This window comes from Musca vetustissima, unplaced genomic scaffold (assembly GCF_032173495.1).
Source record: "Musca vetustissima isolate MV318-11 ecotype Yass unplaced genomic scaffold, APGP_CSIRO_Mvet_v1 utg64593, whole genome shotgun sequence".
In the NCBI taxonomy this organism is placed as follows: domain Eukaryota; kingdom Metazoa; phylum Arthropoda; class Insecta; order Diptera; family Muscidae; genus Musca; species Musca vetustissima.
In genome coordinates this window covers 34,772-54,057 of record NW_026883846.1, presented here as the reverse complement: position 1 = coordinate 54,057, position 19,286 = coordinate 34,772, and the positions used below count along the sequence as shown (strand labels likewise).

The window sequence follows — 19,286 nt, the reverse complement described above, 5'->3', positions numbered from 1 at the left end:
GAGATGATTGAATTTCATAAGTATCTCATTTATCACCAGAAGCCACAAAAGGGGGGAAAGAACTCCACCCTGAGGTGTGCCTCTGTTGACAGATTTCCTCACGGAACTCTCTCCTAGGGATGAGTTGATAATTCTGCTTTCCAGCATTCTATCAATCCATTCCGTAAGGAGTGAGGGGATACCTATGTCTACGAGAGCAGAATGGATTGCCTCTAGCTTCACATTGTTGAAAGCTCCTTCGATGTCGAGGAATGCTGCCAACGTGTAGCCAGAGGACTCCATATTCTTCTCGATGTATCCAACCACCTCATGCAGAGCTGTATCCACTGATCTGCCCTTGATATAGGCATGTTGGGATTTACTAAGTTTATTACGGTCAATGGTATCTCTAATTTCTGAGTCTAGTAACCTTTCTAAAGTTTTTAGTAGAAAGGAAGAAAGACTAATCGGTCTATAGTCTTTAGGTACCGTATGACTCGGCTTCCCGGCTTTCGGGATGAAGGTCACGGTAACCTCTTTCCATAGACTGGGTATGTACGACAAAAGTAAACAAGCCCTAAAAATGTCCTGCAGATATGATATTATCCGTTCATCTGCGTGTTGCAGCATGGCCGGTGTTATACCATCTGGACCAGGAGATTTGTAGGGTTGAAAACTATTTATCGCCCATATCATTTTTGGGTATCTTATAGTGTCTTCTATCATCTTCTCCTCTTCCCTCGTCCGAACTGTAGGCTGATGCACACACTGCGCATATTCCCTATAGTCCTTACAACCAGGAAAGTGGGTTGATGATAGAAGATCAAGAGTCTCACTACCAGAGTTTGTCCACGTTCCATCACTTCGCTTAATACTTCCTATGGATTTTGGATCCTTAGAGAGTACTCTGCGGAATCTGGCCGCTTCGTTGACTCCTTCGATCGACTCGCTATAGCAGACCCAAGACTCACGTTTAGCTTTCTTGATTTCGCCCTTGTACCTATTGAATTGTCTTTTATAGACATCCCAATCTGTACTGAGCTTTGTCTTACTAGCTCTATTATAAGCTTTCCTTGCAGCCTTCCGCAAGGTTGCAAGGTCCTGTGGCCACCATACCGGCTGAGATTTCTTCCCAGGGTATGTTAGAGGACAAGATGCCTCATAGCTCTTCAGAAGAGTGGCCGTGACATTTTTCACAGCTAATTCAACATCCTCAACCGTTTTGAGATCATTACGATCCCGAAAAGAGGCTGCTGTTTTAGCTTTGAATTTGTCCCAGTTCGTCGTCCGAGGATTCCTATAAGGTTTCTGTTTAGCTCTAGAGGTAGGAATCTGGAAGGATATGAGTCTGTGATCCGAAAAGGAACATTTCTCAGACACCTCCCAGTTTACGACCCCAGAGTCGTCCATATTTGTGAGGGTTATATCGATGACTTCACCTCTCACCCTATTAACAAAAGTTGGTGTATTGCCTCTATTACAAATTCTAAGATTATAGCTAAGTATAAACTCGAAGATGGACTCACCTCTTGTGTTTGTGTTGCTGCTTCCCCAATAGAAGTGATGTGCGTTGGCGTCACATCCCGAGATGATGTCACCAACTCTGCTCATCTCCTCCAATAGGCGGCATACAACAGTGCCGGGTGGGTCAGGAGCTTCATAGGGAAGATAGACGGCAGAGACTATCAGTGGCTTCGTGGTACCTCTTCTAGTCTTGCTGTCGTCATATCTCCATTGCTGAAATTAGAAAGAAGCATTAAATTTAACTCCTTTTTAGCAAGAATACACGTTCTCACCTTCTCTCCATTGGAGGTAGACAAAAGCGTATATTTGGTGTCGCCCAGTCCAGTCACCTTACCTTTGTACAGGTAAGGTTCCTGGATGAGCGCCACGTCGATGTTTGAGGAAGAAAGGGTGAGTAGCAGTTCAGCAGCTGCTGCTTTACAGTGATGCAGATTAATCTGGATCACGTTAAGCGCTTGCTGCTGCCTGCCTATTGTTTTGGAGTGGTGAGGCGGAAACAAAGTTTCCCCATTCCATAAACAAGCTCACCCTTGTTCTTCCTCAAGTACTCCTCTCCCGCAGAGTCGGTAGCGAACTTCGCGACTACACCGCCGTTCCTTTCAAACGAGGCGAGGATTCTCCACCTCCTCGTCTGAATTCCGTCGTTCTGCTTCTCCAATAACCTCAGTGTCTTCTCCAGCCCCTTAAAAGGTTTTGGGATAAACACCGAGGTTACCATACCGCTCGGTATCTCTCGAACCGCTACGGCCGCCAGACGAAAGGGGGGGTCCAGGCTGTTGATTGTCTTCTTAAGAAAATCTGAAGTCTTCTTAGTGCGACAATCAACAACCTTTACTCCTTTGTAAGAGGAGGTCAGGCCAAACCGCAGGCTCTCTCGATCAACCTCGTCGGACAGGAAGAGGTCCTTCAGATAGCTGTCGACCAGCTCCCATCTATCCTCACTGATAAACCCGTCAGGGTCAGCTCGGTCGATGATCGCTACCCGCAGATCTTCCGGAACCTCTTTCGGATCAGCAGAGTCGCTTTGCTCAGTTGTAGGTGTCTGGGCTACCTGCTTCGAGACAGCGTGTTTGGTTTTCACCCCACAATCGCTGCTCTTGGCAGGTTTCTCCTTCGACGCTACCACCGAAGCAAAGGAAGCAGAGCTCTGTACGGCCGACGACTGCGTGGGCCTCATTGCAGCAGGTTGTTGCTCCTCCGAGGACCTCATTCTCTTGACAGCCGTGGGCTGTGGCCGAGATTTGGCACCCGGGGTAGCAGCTACTGCAGAGGTATGCCCAGCAGACGCAGGCACCTGCTTCGCGTCCGCTACCTTCTGCTTGACCACTGGCGACTGCCCAATCGTCACCGCCTTGGCTGTCAGCTTTGGCAATTCGGCAGAAGGTGGATTGACAGAGGGCGGTTGTGCCTTATCGGTCTTCTTGGAGGCCTTTTTACGGGCTCTCTTTCGGGCCGACTTCGACAGTCCCCTGCCTTCTGTCTTTGTGGATTCTGATGTCTGAGACGTCTCAGTACTCAGTTTACCCTTTGGGGGTGCTGAGGGCTTAGACGTCTCAGGCATCAGCTTCCTGGATGTACCGGGGCCATCAGCAGGTTTCTCCTTCTTAGAAGGGACTACCGCCGTGGTCTTAGTACTGGGTCGGGGGATCCTGTCAATCAAGAAGTCCCTCTCAATGTCATCAGGATAGTTCCTAGAGAACTTCCTAATGAGTTTGAGGTTCCTCTTCATTAACAGGAACTCCTTACCCGTGATGGAGTCGCTGTCCCTTCCAATGTACCGTTTGCAGAAATTTACTGCTCTCCGATACATTTTCTTGGCAGCGATCTCCTTAGCGTCAGCTTGTCTATCAGATAATGGTACCGATGAATCATCCATCTTAACGATGGGAGCCTCATCGGTGCCAGCATCTGCTTCGACAGCCAACTGCCTGAGAAGCCTCGCGACGTCACTGCAGGCCGTGGAGGTTGAGTCAACGTCTTCAACCTCGCCAGGGTTTGCCTCCTTAGTCGGCGGAGGGGACCCTCCTTGCTTCAGGGGAGACACCATGGTTTCTACCGTGTTTATCACCGTGGTTCTAATCACAGTGGTTTCCATAATGTCATCCTCGTCCGACAAGAGAGAGTCGCTGAAATTTGGTACATTTGGTTCTTATTAAGTACCAAATATCTACACAAAAAATTATAAACATAGGTCCACTTTTTCTGATAGCGCCCATATAAGGGTACACCCAATTTTCGGTATTTTGAAGTTCTTGAGTGCGTTTTTCCACCAAATTCTCTGAAATTTGTTACTTTGAGTTCTTAATGGGTAGCAAATGTTCCCACCAAAAATTATAAATATAGGTTCATTTTCCGGATATCCTCCATATAAGGGTACCCACAATTTTCGGTATTTTGGTACTTATTAAGTACCAAATATCTACACAAAAAATTATAAACATAGGTCCACTTTTTCTGATAGCGCCCATATAAGGGTACACCCAATTTTCGGTATTTTGGGGATGTTGAGCGCGTTTTTCAACCGAATTCGCTGAAATTTGGTACATTGGGTTCTTATTTGGTGTCAAATATCTAAACTAAAAATTATAAACATCGGTCCACTTTTTCTGATAGCCCTCATATAAGGGTACCCCCAATTTTCGGTATTTAGGGGTTCTTGAGCGTTTTTTTCAACCGAATTCGCTGCTATTTTGTAGTCGTATATGGTAAAAAATCTCCCTACCAAAAATTATTAATATTCACCCCATTTTAGGGGTAGTCCCCATATAACCCCATTTTTTATATTAAAATAGTTAGCTAATTTGTTCCGTGTGTTGGGGTTATCCTCATATAGCTTTATTCCACCATAGAATGGGGGATATTCTGTAGACGAAATTTTCAGTTCATACCCTGCATAGTGTGGAATTCTAAAATGATTTAGTCGGTTTAGCCATATGTTGCAATCATTTTTCTATTGGTAGACATATAAATTATAACGTGAGGTTTGAGAATGAACTATATCGACCCGCAGGTCCAGGTCCTATATAAAACATCCTACATATTTAATATTTAGCTAATATTTAATGCACGGTATTGGGATTCAAAACTAAATTATTAGCTTGGAACTTGAGCTATATCGGGCATAACCTCTTATATATAATGAAAACACCAAGTATTCGCTAATTCCTACACAATTTTGTCCATATTGGCCCCGCTTTAGTATGACTCTTATAAATTTGCCCTCTAAACTGGAGTATTTTCAGGATTTTATACAAATGTTTCACACTACTATGTCAACATTTTGGAGTTTTGAGATTTTAGGGAAAAACCCCTATTGAAATTGCTGAAATTTCTATTTGGTTTACAACAATCGATTGGTAGAATTGTAGTTAAATGTATGTTCCCTATATTTTTATTCAGCAATTTATCAGTATTTCTATGGTGGAGGGTATCCAAAGTTCGGCCCGGCCGAACTTAACGCTTTTTCACTTGTTCTTCTTCAGGTACTACTTCAACATGGCATAGAATAAAATATATTAAACAATTATTGTGTTTTATGCTTTTATTAAAAATGTTGCATTTTATTAGCATTTAATTCTATAACATACACAGATAGTATATATGGAACATAATATTTTACACAGATATATGAAAATGAATGCAATTGTGAATAGAAATAAAATTAAATAGTGAAATTGAGCGTTTGAGTTTATTAAGAGTTGTATTTTTTACACTATATTTAACAAAAATGTTAATAGAATAAACTTATTACAACCGTGTTTCTTTTTCGGATGAATGACAGTTAATGATGTGTTTGTGTATATATCATACTTAAAAGCAGGAGAAGAAGTATTCAACTCAAAAACTTTGTTTTAGTACCTTTGACATATCTTTTAATTCATATCATTATTATATATTTAAAATCGTATCATTTTTATATTTATGCATATATTTATGTATTTTGATTGAGGAATAAATGCATTATGAGTATGGTTTTATTTATTTGGATGTTTAACACGATAGACAAACAAATAATTGAAAAATTATTGAAATAAATTAAAACTACATAATTATTGTTGAATTAAAATTCAAATAGCGTATATTTCGTACATTATAAGTTATATTAACTATAATTGTTTAAATTTTGGTCTGTTCCCATACTGCAAGAACCTACTAGTTTTTACTATTTTTGTCGATATCATAAAGGAAAATTTGTTATCGTAGTAAAAAGTAGTAGATTCTTGCTGTACGGGAACAGACCATTTATTACTATCAAGTTTCTTAATGTAAACATGGTATAAAAGATGCATGTGTATAAATCACAAATCCGTAAAAGTACGTTTAGATTAATAAAATCCACACGCCAATTTAATAACCGTATCCCATTCCACAAAACATATATGTTTCATTTCGTGTATACGCTTTGAAATTGAAATTTTGAAATCATATGGATTTCATAAATCAAAACGTACATTACAATACTGTTTTGAGAACCTTCCGATAATTATGACGAGATAATTCCGGCTTTATTGGCCATACACCATTTGAGGAAATTTAGTTTTTATAGTAAAGTTACTGAATTTAATTGTTGCAATAAATTCCATTTTTTGTGACAGTTTTGTTACTACTTTTGATTCTTATTACACTAATGAGATCAGTGGAAAGCTTTATTGTGGAATTAATGTTTTCAATAATTCATTCTTTATAAAAAAAATCATGTTTTAATTCTATTTTATGAATTTTATAAATGTGGAAGGCTAATTAAGGAGGAAGCATTACTCCTTCATTAGTCTTACACTTAACTTTCAATACCAACCATTTCGATTAATCAGAATAATAGTTTCTTTGATATTCATTAAATATTTTATTTTTATTATTTAAAAAACAAATATATCTTAGTACACAGTATTTAGACGGTTAATTATCATGTTCTGATTTTAGGAATACTTTTATTCAATTCTTAATAAGATAATTCCAAAATATGTCAAATGATAAATGCGATTTATCTAAGGACAATTCTGAGTTCAGATTTTATTTGCAAGTTTTTACTAGAGAATTTTTTTTTGAAAAGAAAAAACGAAATGATACAAATATGTCAAAAGAACAGACCGACTTTTTGCATTTGTTTTTATTTATTCTGACATTTTAGCCCACAAGGTAGAGATGTATTTTCTCGTTGTTGCAAAAAATACCCTACTTTGTTTAATTGTAATAATAAAAATGTTAAAGGGACCCCGCCCATTCTCAGTTTCAAAAAATGTAATTTTCGTTTTTGATTTCCTTTTAAATAAAGAAACAGTAATATATATTTTATAATAAAAAATTATTCTTGAAATGTTTTGCATATTTCCAGGAAACAGCTGATCAAAAACCAGCTGATGGCATAGAAAACATTTGCTGGGTAATTTTTCCAATTAGGAAATCTAAAGCTCTCGGTAACCTTTTCTATCTATTCGTACTCTGATTGGTCTGATTGTCATTTTTTGACATTGAATCATAAAGTAAGCAGGCTCTTCGAAGCCAATGGCCATAAGGTTAGTTGCCAACTGTTCTGTTTGAAGAGCTGAATTTTTCGAAAAACGAATAATTGTCCACCATGACAGCACATTTTAAATTTATCATTCAATGAATTCTTTTTATTCTCGCACATGAATCAAATCGCACAAAATCAAATGGATTTTTGTCTCCAAAATATGCTCTTGAAACGTTTAAAAACAAGAGCTTTTTCCAATGTAATTGGTAATCCTTCTGTCAAAAACATATGTTTTCAGTCAAGGATATTTTTATTATGGAAGATGCATCCACTTTCTGTTGCTACTATTAGAGTATAATTTAATACAGTAATGGTTGAAGGTATTGAGCTACTGAGATTGATCTGTCTAATGCGACATGTACATTAGAACTTTTACAGGGTTAACTGATTCTATAAGAATTTATTTGACATATATGCAAAGGTGTTGGCCATGATGCATTAATAAGGTGATGTATCAAAACAAAAACCTTTGTTTTTGTCTCGATTATCTGTCAAATTTTTCCATATAATATTTCACATGGTTGGCAACACTGCACATCGACTTCAAGTAGAAATTACCCACTTTGACAGTTAATCAAGACATCAGCTGAGCTAAATGGACTACCTATTCATTGTGCCATGGAGTTGGCAACTGAGTTAACGAAATGACCTATGTACTATTAGTCATTTAATAAGAGTGATTTGTCTATTAATAAGATCACCCAGCAAGCGAAAGTCAGCTGTTTTTTCTCAAGTATAATGTCAACAATTTGGACTTCTTTACGTTTTCATCATTTTTGTCTCGACCATCTGTCAAATTTTTCCTTATAATATTGCACATGGTTGGCAACATTCCACACCGAATTCATGTAGAAATTACACACTTTGACAGTTAATCGAGTTATCAGCTGCGCTAAATGGACTACCTATTTATTGTGCCATGGTTTTCATAATGGAAGCCTATTCACAATAATGGATTTTGACAGAAAATTTTAGTAGCAGCTGGTCTCCATGGATGACTTTGTTTTATAGAATACCAAGTAATGGTTAATATCTCAATCGGTACAATTGAAACGCTATTTTTAGAACGGCTTATGGACGAATCATTCATACAATGGACCTTAGCTATATTGAAATTTAATTTATCACTCATTTCATTTTTCATTTCCGTTTTAATTTTCAAAGACATATTTTGGATTTTCTTATAACGAATATATAATTTATGCATTTATATTAATTAGTTCTAATGCTAATGCTTAAAATTATAGTGTATTTTTGGTTGTAGTTGTTGTTGCCTTTTGTTTTTTTAATACTTTAAATTTGAGTATAATATTGCTATATGTCTGTATGTATATCAGAGTTTGAAGCGTGTTCAAAATTAGAACTATTTTGTTTTAATTCCATTGTTTTTTTTTAGTTTTGAGTTGATTTTTAAGATGGAAACAGTTTTGGAGATGAAAAAACGAACGATGTGTTTTTTTGTGAGTATTCGCACTTAGTTTATATAAGTTATCTATATATGTAAGAGTATTTTTTCTTAGGGTTTCTTTTTAAAGTTGTAGCCGTAGTTTGTTTTTTTTTTGTTAAAATATTGCTATTTGATTAGAATTTATTTTGTCTTTGGTGTCATCGTCTTATTGTTTTAGTATCCGGTTGTGGCTGGTATGCGTTTTGTTGCTGTTCTTGTTGTTGCAAAAATTCGTATTTCGTTGTAACTTCCAACTGTGCGTTTCCTCCTTTAAAAATTCCTGTTTTTCAATTCTTTTTTGTTCTTCTTTGCGTGTGTTTCTGCCTTCAGGAAACACATTACCAAACATTGACAAATAAAATGTATGCCAAGTTCCAATTCCTTTTCTGCAATCTCCCTTAGATATTTTGTCCATTATAGGTTGAGGCATCACTAATACGTCGACTTGTTGTCGTTTTACGATTTAATGTTGCAGCTGTACTCAGATTAGTCGGTCGTTGCAGTGAGTTGTTGGCTGAGGCCTGATGATGAGAAGTGTTGCTGTAATTACGTGGATTCGATGGGTAGTAGTTGAGCGGAGCCATATTTGGATTATCAATGCGAGTGGGTGAAGAGACTCGTGGCCGTGGTGATACTCGTTGCATTGAATTCAAAACTTCTTGGGGTTCTTGGTAGCCCGAATCCATATCGTCATGATAGGAATCCATTAAAGGTGTGGGGTCCTCATAGTCGTAATCAATGAAGCCATTGTTGTCGAAGGACTGGAAGGGAAATGAAGATAACAGATTAGTCAAATTTTCAAGACATATGATTATAACAAGTAAAAAAATAGTTAAGCTCCACCACGTGGTGTGCATTCAAAATTCCTTAAATCTGTCGAGACGATTATACATTGTTCATGCTCCGAAAATATTTTGGTCAAAATTATATAACTAACCGAAAATTAAACAGGTCATTTCCATGGGGACTATTGTAAAACATTTACACATATATTGAATAATTCCTGGAAAGCAGGTTTTTATTTACCAGGAATCCGATATGCCATATTATAGCCACTTCGATGAGCAAATTCGGTTAAAAACATAATAATACCCAAAATGGAATGGGACCTTTGCATGGGAACTTTATCAAAACAGATCCCAGTTTTGATATATAGGAATTTTTCCACCAAATTGTGTTTTACCTCCCAATATCTCGGGAAAATTCGGCTAAAACCTTAAACATGCTGATAATGGGACGCTATGTTTTATGGGCTATGCCAAAACATTATCGTCAAGAAGCTACGGCAAACATGTGCCTAATCAAAATATATGTTTCAGACAATTTGGAGTCGATTTACAAATGTCCGTCCATCTGTCTGGCTGGTGCGTACTAAAACTATCGAAGGGGGTAACCGATTTCATTGAAACTTTGCACATCGTAATATTCCATCCAAATTTTATTTAAGGAGTTAACCAATGCCAGAAGGAGTTAACCAATATTCCCCATCTAATATTGGTTAACTCCTTCTGGCACCTCCCCCACAAAATGGTAAAAATTCATAAAAATAATTTTAAAATTCCATGTGAATATAATATCGGATTTGAAACAACTTAATATATATTTATAAAGCCTAGATCAAGTCCGATCCAAAACTTTGCTACCCCCATAAATAAAACTAATGACATAAATTTTGAAATTCGGAGGAGAATAGTGTTGGCCAACAGATGCTACTCTAAGTAAGCAATTTAGTCCGATCCAATACCTTGGTACCGCCATAAATAAAACGAATGACACCAGTTTTGAAATTCGGAGAAGAATAGTGTTGGGTAACAGATGCTCGCAGACCAAACTCACAGTCTACAAGACGCTGATACTGAAGCATGGGTACTTGGTCAAGCAGATGGGCATTTGAGAGAAATATTCTCCGAAAGATCTATGCACCAATCTGCGTAGACGGTGAATATCGCCGTCATGAATATAGATCATCTTGTGATAATGGATGAGGATGCCCCAGCTCAAAAGGCACACTCATCCAACTGATGTATCACGCAGAAGAGGAAGGCCACGAACTCGATAGATAGATCAAGTGGAAGACAACACCTGGAACATGGTCTTTCAAATTGGAAGAACTGCGCACAAGACCGACTCGCCTGGAAATATTTTTTAAGCTCGGCTTATGGAACAAATGTTCTGTTACAAGCCAGCTAAGTAAGTAAGTAGATCAATTCCGACGGGGTGGGATGGTCCCATTGGTCAAATACCTTCAGGTACCTCCTCCACAAATGGTCAAAATTTCAATATTTATAAGTTCAATATCAGGCGAATGGAATGTTCGATTTGGACCAGTAAGTAGATCAAGTCCGATGGGATGGTCCCATTGGTCCAATACCTTCTGGTACCTCCTCCACAAATGGTCAAAATTTCAATATTTATAAGTCCAATATCAGGCGAATGGAATGTTCGATTTGGACCAAACTTTACACAACTTAGTATCTTTAACAAGCCTAGATAAATTCCGAAGATGGTCGTCGGCCTTCTCCTCCTAATACTAACTACAGTTCGGCTGAAAAGTTCAGGCTACCATTGCATGGGGGCTACCCGGTAATTTGGGTCAGTAGCGATGGCTGGTACTCTAAACCTTACCAATGAGACCCAAAATTAAAGTCGATTAGTCTTCAAAACGTTCCCAATAGCTTCAAAATGCCGAAAATAGAGGGGGATGACAGTTATGTGGGGGCTACCCTAACGGTCATCCCCCTCTATTTTCGGCATTTCGAAGCTATTGGGAACTTTTTTTAAGACTAATCAACTTTAATTTTGGGTTCTCACTTAATTTTGGACCCATATTTACATGTTTTAGTGTAAGTACCAAACTACACATGATTAGGATGACAAACGTACCTATATGCTTCGAATTGCCGAATATTTGGGTACCGTCCACATGCCATTTTAAATACAAAACAAATAAAGGTACCGAGTACCGATTTTCTCGAAAGCAAGATAGGATGGCATATAAGGTGGACCGAAACAGACATTTGATTGGAATTTTACCGCCTTGAGAAGAACTGTCTCCAAGAATAATCATCAAACAGGAGATATACAATGGCAATCTCATGGAACTAGGCAGAAGGATTAGAGTTATTGTCAGTTTGTGCCAAGCGTACATCAGCCACGGACTCGATTGAGAACATTGGCTCAGGCCTATAAAATGTAAAACGAAAGTTTAACTCGTTTTCTAACATTGAGAATGTCAAGGAAATTTGTTAGCTAAATTTCTTTTTGAGAAGTCGATAACAACTTCAATGGCACAATTCCAAAATTTTATATTAAATATAATGTAAAAATTTATAATAAATTATTCCACGCAATTCTCTCAAATGTTGACATATCCTTGTATTTCGTTTCCACATTGAATTATTCAAATAAATTATACTCCATTACATACATACATACCTTAATAGGTGTCCGCTTGACATAATCACGATATGGTTGATTTGGCGTTTTACTACGATAATCTACCACCTCATAATGGCCATTCGATTCGGGAACTGTACTGGCCGGATAATCGGTGATGAAGTGTCGAGTGCCATGCGGTGTTAGAGTGGCCCACAACAGACGGCTGTCGCTGGCCATTTGACTTTGTAGCGTGTCACGTGTATTCACCGAGGTACAGGGGTATAAAATACCACCGGCCATGAAGGGATTTGATTTCGAAGGTTCACCCAAGGCAGACATGGTGCCCTGTTTAATGTTGCTATCGTGATACGACAAATTGCAGCTAGAGAAAAGCGTGCTGTAATTTGATACGAAATAGAAGAAATTAAAATATTAAATTATTCCAAAAAAAAAAGAAAAACATTCATCTGCACAAACTTACTCTCTACACTTGAGCAATATAACAGCCAATAGTCCACCCAATATGAGAACACCAACACACGACGAAATCAAAACAAATAGCCATGTATTCTCCAGTCCCGTATTCGTGCCAGTTAGTTCAACAAACTCCATGCCACTTTCGCGTGGATGCGGATTTGGATCGCACATCAGTGTGGCAAAGCAAGGATGCGAATCATTGTTGGGCGATAGCAAAGCTGCAGTTTTCGGTAGCAGAAAGGAGGGTAAAGGGGGTGGTGGCATCGACAGTATTGAGTCAGGGGGTGGTGGTGCACTGAACGCGCAATTACCAACACAATTACCCAGCATTGTGGCTGCCTGAAAAGGACAAGAAACAACAAATAATGAAAAATAATTCACAGTAATTTTAGTGGAATTAATGAATGGTGGGCATGCATTTAATTGATGGTTAGTTCGTCAGTCAGTCAATAAATTGTTGGGTCTGTCGAGTGTGGGTTATACAAAAATGTGCTGCTTCTAATGTATATTTCTTGTATAAATTGTTAGAGTATGTGTGTGTGGGGGTTATTAGCCATGTGTTGAATATATAAAATAGCTCTTTCTGTAAATAGTTATTTTTATTGAATATTTCCGCAAATCTGCTCATAAATGGGGATTGTTGTTTTTAAGAGAGCTTAAGCCATTATAATAGGCATAAGCTTTCTATAAGACTATGGTCCTATTAAACAAAAATCTGTTTCAAACCCAAAACATACACATTTTCCTTAAATAGTAATTTAATTGAATATTTCCCCATATTGCAGATTTTTATTTTATACAGAGTTTTTTTTAGCTTTTGTGCTGCTGAATTCAGCATTTTATTTTTGTATTTAGCCGCAAAAATTTAATTTAAAAATTTTCTGTTATTGAATTAACATTTTTATACCCTTTACCACACTGTGGAACATGGTATTTATGTCTTTGTGCATATGTTTGTAACAGGCAAAAGGAAACGAGAAAGACACATGGTTCCTTTTGAGAATAGAATCACTTTCTAAGTCCATTAATTCATGTCCGTCTGTCTGTCCATGTTAATTTGTAAACAAAGTACAGGTCGCATTTATGATCCGAATTGGATGAAATTTGGAATAGGTCACTTATTTGGCACAAGGACGAACCCTATTGAAATTGGAAAAAATCGGTTCAGATTTAGATATAGCTCCCATATTTATTTTCGTCCGATCTAATGTAAATTGTGCACCAAAGACCCTATATATCTCTCGATTTGCACGAAATTTGCTGTAGCGTACTGAATTGAGTCTGGAATGATATGTGCTGAGTTTCGTGAAAATCGGTTCATATTTAGATATAGCTCCCATATATATTTTTGTTCGATTTAATGTAATTCGCAAAAATCGGTTCAGATTTACATAAACCTCCTATATATATATATATATATATATTCGTTCGATTTTAAATAAATGGTGCACTAAAGATCCATAGCTAGGCCGATTGACACAACGTACTGAAGTTAATATAAATTAATCTCTGGCAAGTTTCCTTGAAATCGGTTCAAATATAAATATATCATAGCTTCCATATATAATTTCGACATATTCATGTTAATTGTAAACCAAGTAATCAATAGGTGTCTGATTGAGATTAAATTTTAAACCGTGCATCACACCAAATAGCGTGTGATAAGTTTGCTTTAAAACGATTTACAAAATTTAGCAAAGGTTGCAGAATGACATGTGTAGGGATTGATGTTGGTCGGTTTAGACATATATAAGGATCACATATTTCAGTTCAGTTCGTTAGTTTCATATCAATGTTCCATCAAAAAGGCGAAGTCTGTTAGGATACATATGTAGAATATACTCAAAGTGGTGAAGGGTATTATATAGTCGACCCAGTCCGACTATACTACTTTCCTTACTGGTTATTACTGGAAAAGTACGGTTTTATCAACTATAAGTTGCTTTTATCAACTATATCAGTAGTGACAGTTCATCACGGAGGGAGGCAGACGAAAAAATCAGTTCGTACTAATCAACAAATTATCAAAGCAGTAAAAAATACCCATTTAAGAGTTCAATAGAATTTGGTTGTCTTTGGATATAACCTCAAGAACAGAGAGTGGACGAGATATGGTAGCAGGTATACATGCCCAAAAAATATAAAGAAAGCTTTTTTCCTGTTTATAGAGTTCGATATATTTACGAGAAATATGAAGTAATGGATCGGATTGTTTACTGAAATTTGTTTAAAACGCTACAGTTTCTTTCGGTGAAGAAAAAAATTCCGCTTGTTTGGGCGTTTCAGCTTGACAATAACATCAAATCTACACCGAAACATGTCGAAGATTGGTTGGGGGAGTCAATAATAATAGTTATGCTGTCCATTTATATATTTATAAGAAAGCAAGTAAGAAGTTGCTTTAGTTTTGACCAAGCAAAAATTGGATCAAATTACTTTTCTATCGAACTTTTTTTTCAAAATAAATTTTGCGTATATATTTTTCGTTTTTACACCCTCCACCATAGTATGGAGGGTATATTAATTTTGTTTTTCCGTTTGTAACGCATCGAAATAATCATTTCCGAACCTATAAAGTATATATATATTCTTTATCAGCGTAAAATTCTATGATATAGCCATGTCCGTCACTCTAGCGTCTAAACGAATTGAGATATATCGCCAAAATTTTGCATAGAATCGTTTTTTGTCTGCAGGCAGGTCAAGTTCGAAGATAGACTTTATCGGTCCACTTTAGGCATATCTTCATTTTAAATGTTAACCACCAATTTTCGGTATTTTGGGGTTTTGAGCGCGTTTTTTTAACGATTTTGCTGAAATTTGCTACATTGGGTTCTTATTGGGTACTAAATGTCTCCACAAAAATTATAAATATAGGTCAACTTTTTCTGGTTGCCCCCATACAACGGTACCTCCTAATTTCAGTATTTCGTATTTTTCCGCCAAATTAGCTGTAATTTAGTATTTTGAGTTCTACGTAGGTATCAAATCCCTCCACAAATATATATATATATATGAATATAGGTCCATTTTTTCGGATAGCCCCCATATAAGGGTAACCCAAATTTTCGGTATTTTGGCGTTCTTGAGCGTGTTTTTCAACCGAATTTGCAGCAATTTGGTATTTTGTAGTCGTATCATCGAAATAATCATTTCCGACCCTATAAAGTATATATATTCTTTATCAGCGTAAAATTCTATGACGATGTAGCCATGTTCGTCTGTCTGTCTGTTGTAATCACTCTAGCGTCTAAACGAATTGAGATAAATCGATAAACGAGTCGTCTTTTGTCTGCAGGCAGGTTAAGTTCGAAGGTGGGCTTTATCGGTCCACCTTTAGGCATAGCTCCCATATAAGGGTACCCCTCAATTTTCGGAATTTTGGGGTTCTTGAATGCTTTTTCCAACCGAATTCGCTGAAATTTGGTCCATTGAGCACCAAATATCTCCACTAAAAATTATAAATATAAGTCCACTTTTCCTGGTAGCCCCCAGTTTTTGCAAGGTTTTGACCGGATTTTTCCATCGAATGGGCTGTAATTTCGTATTTTGAGTTCTTAATAGGTACCAAATCTCTCCACAAAAACGTATATATACGTCCATTTTTTCTGGTAGCCCCCATATAAGGGTATTGTGGGGTTATTGAGCGCGGTTTTCAACCGAATTCGTTGTAATTTGGTATTTTGTAGTCGAATATGGTAACAAATCTCCCTACCAAAAATTATTAATATTCGCCCCTTTTTATATTAACAACAAATCAGATATCTATGATTTGTTCCGCGTTTTGAGTTTGGTTCTAAGACTCTGATGTAATCATTTCACGTGCGGAGGATATCGAGATAAAAAAGTAGAACGTAAGGTTCGATAATAAACTATAGCCGCATTTACACCTAGCCCCTGTGTGGAGGTTCCAGAAGGAGTGGATCGATATTCCCCATCTTCGAATTTGAACAAAGATTGGAAGAAATAATAAGATGGTCAATGTTTGGATGAAATCTAAATTTTTTGAAACTGAATTGGTCCAAAGAAACATGGTTATAGAACCAATATTTATCCATTAAAAATTTCACAAAATTCTCACAAAGGCTGCAATTTTGAAAATATAGAAAGTTGGCAAAGAATAGTTGGATTACACAGGTGTGGTTGAATTTGTCGTATTATCCCTATGACTGCGAAATCCGGATATTTTGAAGTAATTCTGTACACATTGCCATAGACAGACGACAGCCTTAATTTGCATTAAACATTTCTTAATTTTAATTAATATTTACTCCTGACAGACGAGAGTTGAAATTTGCCTTCATTTTTTATTTTTATTTTCATAAATATATATAAATTTGAAATTGTCTAATTCAGTTTGATTTTTTGCATTAACAACATATAAAAATGAGGATAATGTACAAGTTAATTTGAAGTAAGGCTGTTAATGCAAATTAAGGCTGTCGTCTGCCTAGGCTATACTATTGTAAATGTAATCCTTTCTGTTGGATTGATCGATTTTAGTTATTGATATCCAGTGAGATATTTTGGCCATCTTGCAACATTTTGCCAAGAAATTCATTTTAAAATATATAGACATTGTTCTGCTGTAAATGTTTTTTAAACATATGGATTTTCTTTTGGATTTCCACTATTGCAATGATTATAGTCTTCTTAACACCCTTTCTGTTATTTAAAATTTCTAAACTGGATCACTTTTTCTAATGATTGCTAGTCCGTCTGAAGTTTTGAATTTTCATAGTTTTCTCCACATCAATTTATTATTTAGTATTTAATTTATATTAATATTTATTAACTGAATATCCATCATGTAAGGGCAGCACTTCATTTTACCTCCAATATAAGGTAATATCACCCACTTAACGAAATAATTCCACTTAAAGTTATTTCAAATAATTGGTTAATATTTTTTCACACTAATTCCCCATTGTTTACACAGACAGTCGACAGTATGTTTGTATACATACAGGATTTTTACCTGACACGAAGGGTGTGAGTAATTGGCTTTTTCGGAACAGAAATGGACGAAGAAGCAGCAGCACAAAAAGAAATCAATTTTTCCACAAATTCTATACATTTGATGTAGACACAAGTCGTCTGTATGTCTGCTAGTAATTATTGAATATTCTTTTCCATTAGGATACAAAATCCGCTTTACTCATTCATGGAAGTGCAATTTTCAAAGACGTAGAAGAAACTTACCAATTATGCTTATAAATGAATTATTTATAAACAATTCCTCGTTCCAAGTAATAATTTTTTCGTTTATTTTTATATATATTTTTTATTTGATTTTTTTCCTAATGGAATTTTGTTGGTTTGTTTTGGGCAAATAATACGATTTTGTGGCTAACCTATTCGAATTGTGGTTGAATTGGAACTAAAAATTACGTAGAAAGGATATTTGAAGGAAAGTCTGTATAGTTCGTGGATAAAGTTTTCCAAAATACTCTCTCTCGCACATAAACTTGTAGAAATGTGGAGAAGGATATTTTGTAAAGAGAGAGAGAGAGAGACACAGAGGAAAAGGAAGAGATAGAGAGCGTTAAAGTTTGTGAGAGATTTTTAAGGAAAAATATATTGATTTTATATGACAATAATTCATGTGAAATATTTAAAGCTCAATCTTTAATTTAATTAATATAAATATTTATATTTTTGTTCTATTTAAAAATAAAATATCATACTATTAATTTATAACACATTCGTAATGCGCATGCCAATTCTTAAATACACTAACATTCTCAATGGGAGGATAATTACGTTATCCCCCATATCAGGGATGGAAATTTAGTATTTGTGCTATCAACATTTGTTGAAATTGTATTGTGAATTCTTGCTCAACTAAAAATCATTTCAACAAAGAAGGAATTGGTAATCCGAAGGAATTGGCTCAGATTTAGTTCCCATAGGTTTAGAATGGGATATAGCTCTGTTTTCGTAATCATCAAGAACTCAACGTATGTTAAGTTTTGTGGAAATCGGTTCAGATTTTGATAGAGTCTTGTCACATTTTTTTTGTATAATAAACATTCATTATACCCTTCACCACACTGTGGTACAGGGTATTATGTCTTTGTACATATGTTTGTAACAGGCAAAAGGAATCGAGATAGACCCATGGTTCCTTTTGAGAATATGCATAGAATCACTTTCTGAGTCGATTTACGTCCGTCCGTCCATGTATTTTTGTTAACAAAGTACAGGTCTCATTTATGATCCGATTTGGATGAAATTTAGCACAGTTCACTTATTTGGCCCAAGGACGAACCCTATTGGACGAAAATTGGAAAAAATCGGTTCAGATTTAGATATAGATCCCATAAATATTGTTTCGCCCGATTTAATATAAATGGTGTACCAAAGGCCCTATGGGTCCTTCGATTTGCACGAAATTTCGATTTCCGTGAAATTTGGTATAGCGTAATGAATTAAGTCTAGAATGACGTGTGCTAAGTTTCGTGAAAATCGATGCAGATTTAGATATAGCTCCCATATATAGTTTCGCCCGATTTAATGTAAATGGTATGCCAAAGTCCCTACACATCTTCCGATTTGCACGAAATTTGGTATAGCGTACTGAATGATGTGTGTAAAATTTCTTATCGGATTTATATATAGCTCCCATATATAGTTTCACCCGATTTTAGGTAAATGGTGCACCAAAGTCCCTGAAAATCATTTGATTCGCACGAATTTTGGCATAACGTACTGAATTGAGTGTAGAATGATGTTTGTAAAAGTTCTTGAAAATCGGTTCAGATTTGGATATACATCCCATATATATTTTCGACCGATTTAATGTAAATGGTTCAACAAAGTCCCTATATATCTTTCGATTTCCGTGAAATTTGGGTCTAGAATGATGTGTGTATTTTTTTTTTGAAAATCGGTTCCGATTAAATATAGCTCTCATATATATGTTCGTCCGATTTTAAATATGGCCATTAGGAACAAAACCTGCTGAAA

At 36.3% G+C, this 19,286-nt stretch overlaps 1 protein-coding gene across 1 annotated transcript; it reads right to left on the bottom strand.

Annotated features, from left to right (window-relative positions):
- Positions 1 to 8,860: 8,860 nt before the first annotated feature.
- On the bottom strand, positions 8,861 to 17,578 carry LOC133330842 (uncharacterized). Its single transcript, XM_061539249.1, has 4 exons — positions 17,520 to 17,578; positions 12,322 to 12,656; positions 11,898 to 12,237; positions 8,861 to 9,223 (listed from the first exon to the last, which is right to left on the bottom strand). Exons 2-4 carry the CDS (start codon positions 12,645 to 12,647, stop codon positions 8,861 to 8,863), a joined length of 1,029 nt encoding a protein of 342 aa, XP_061395233.1. The 5' UTR covers positions 12,648 to 12,656; positions 17,520 to 17,578.
- Positions 17,579 to 19,286: the final 1,708 nt, after the last annotated feature.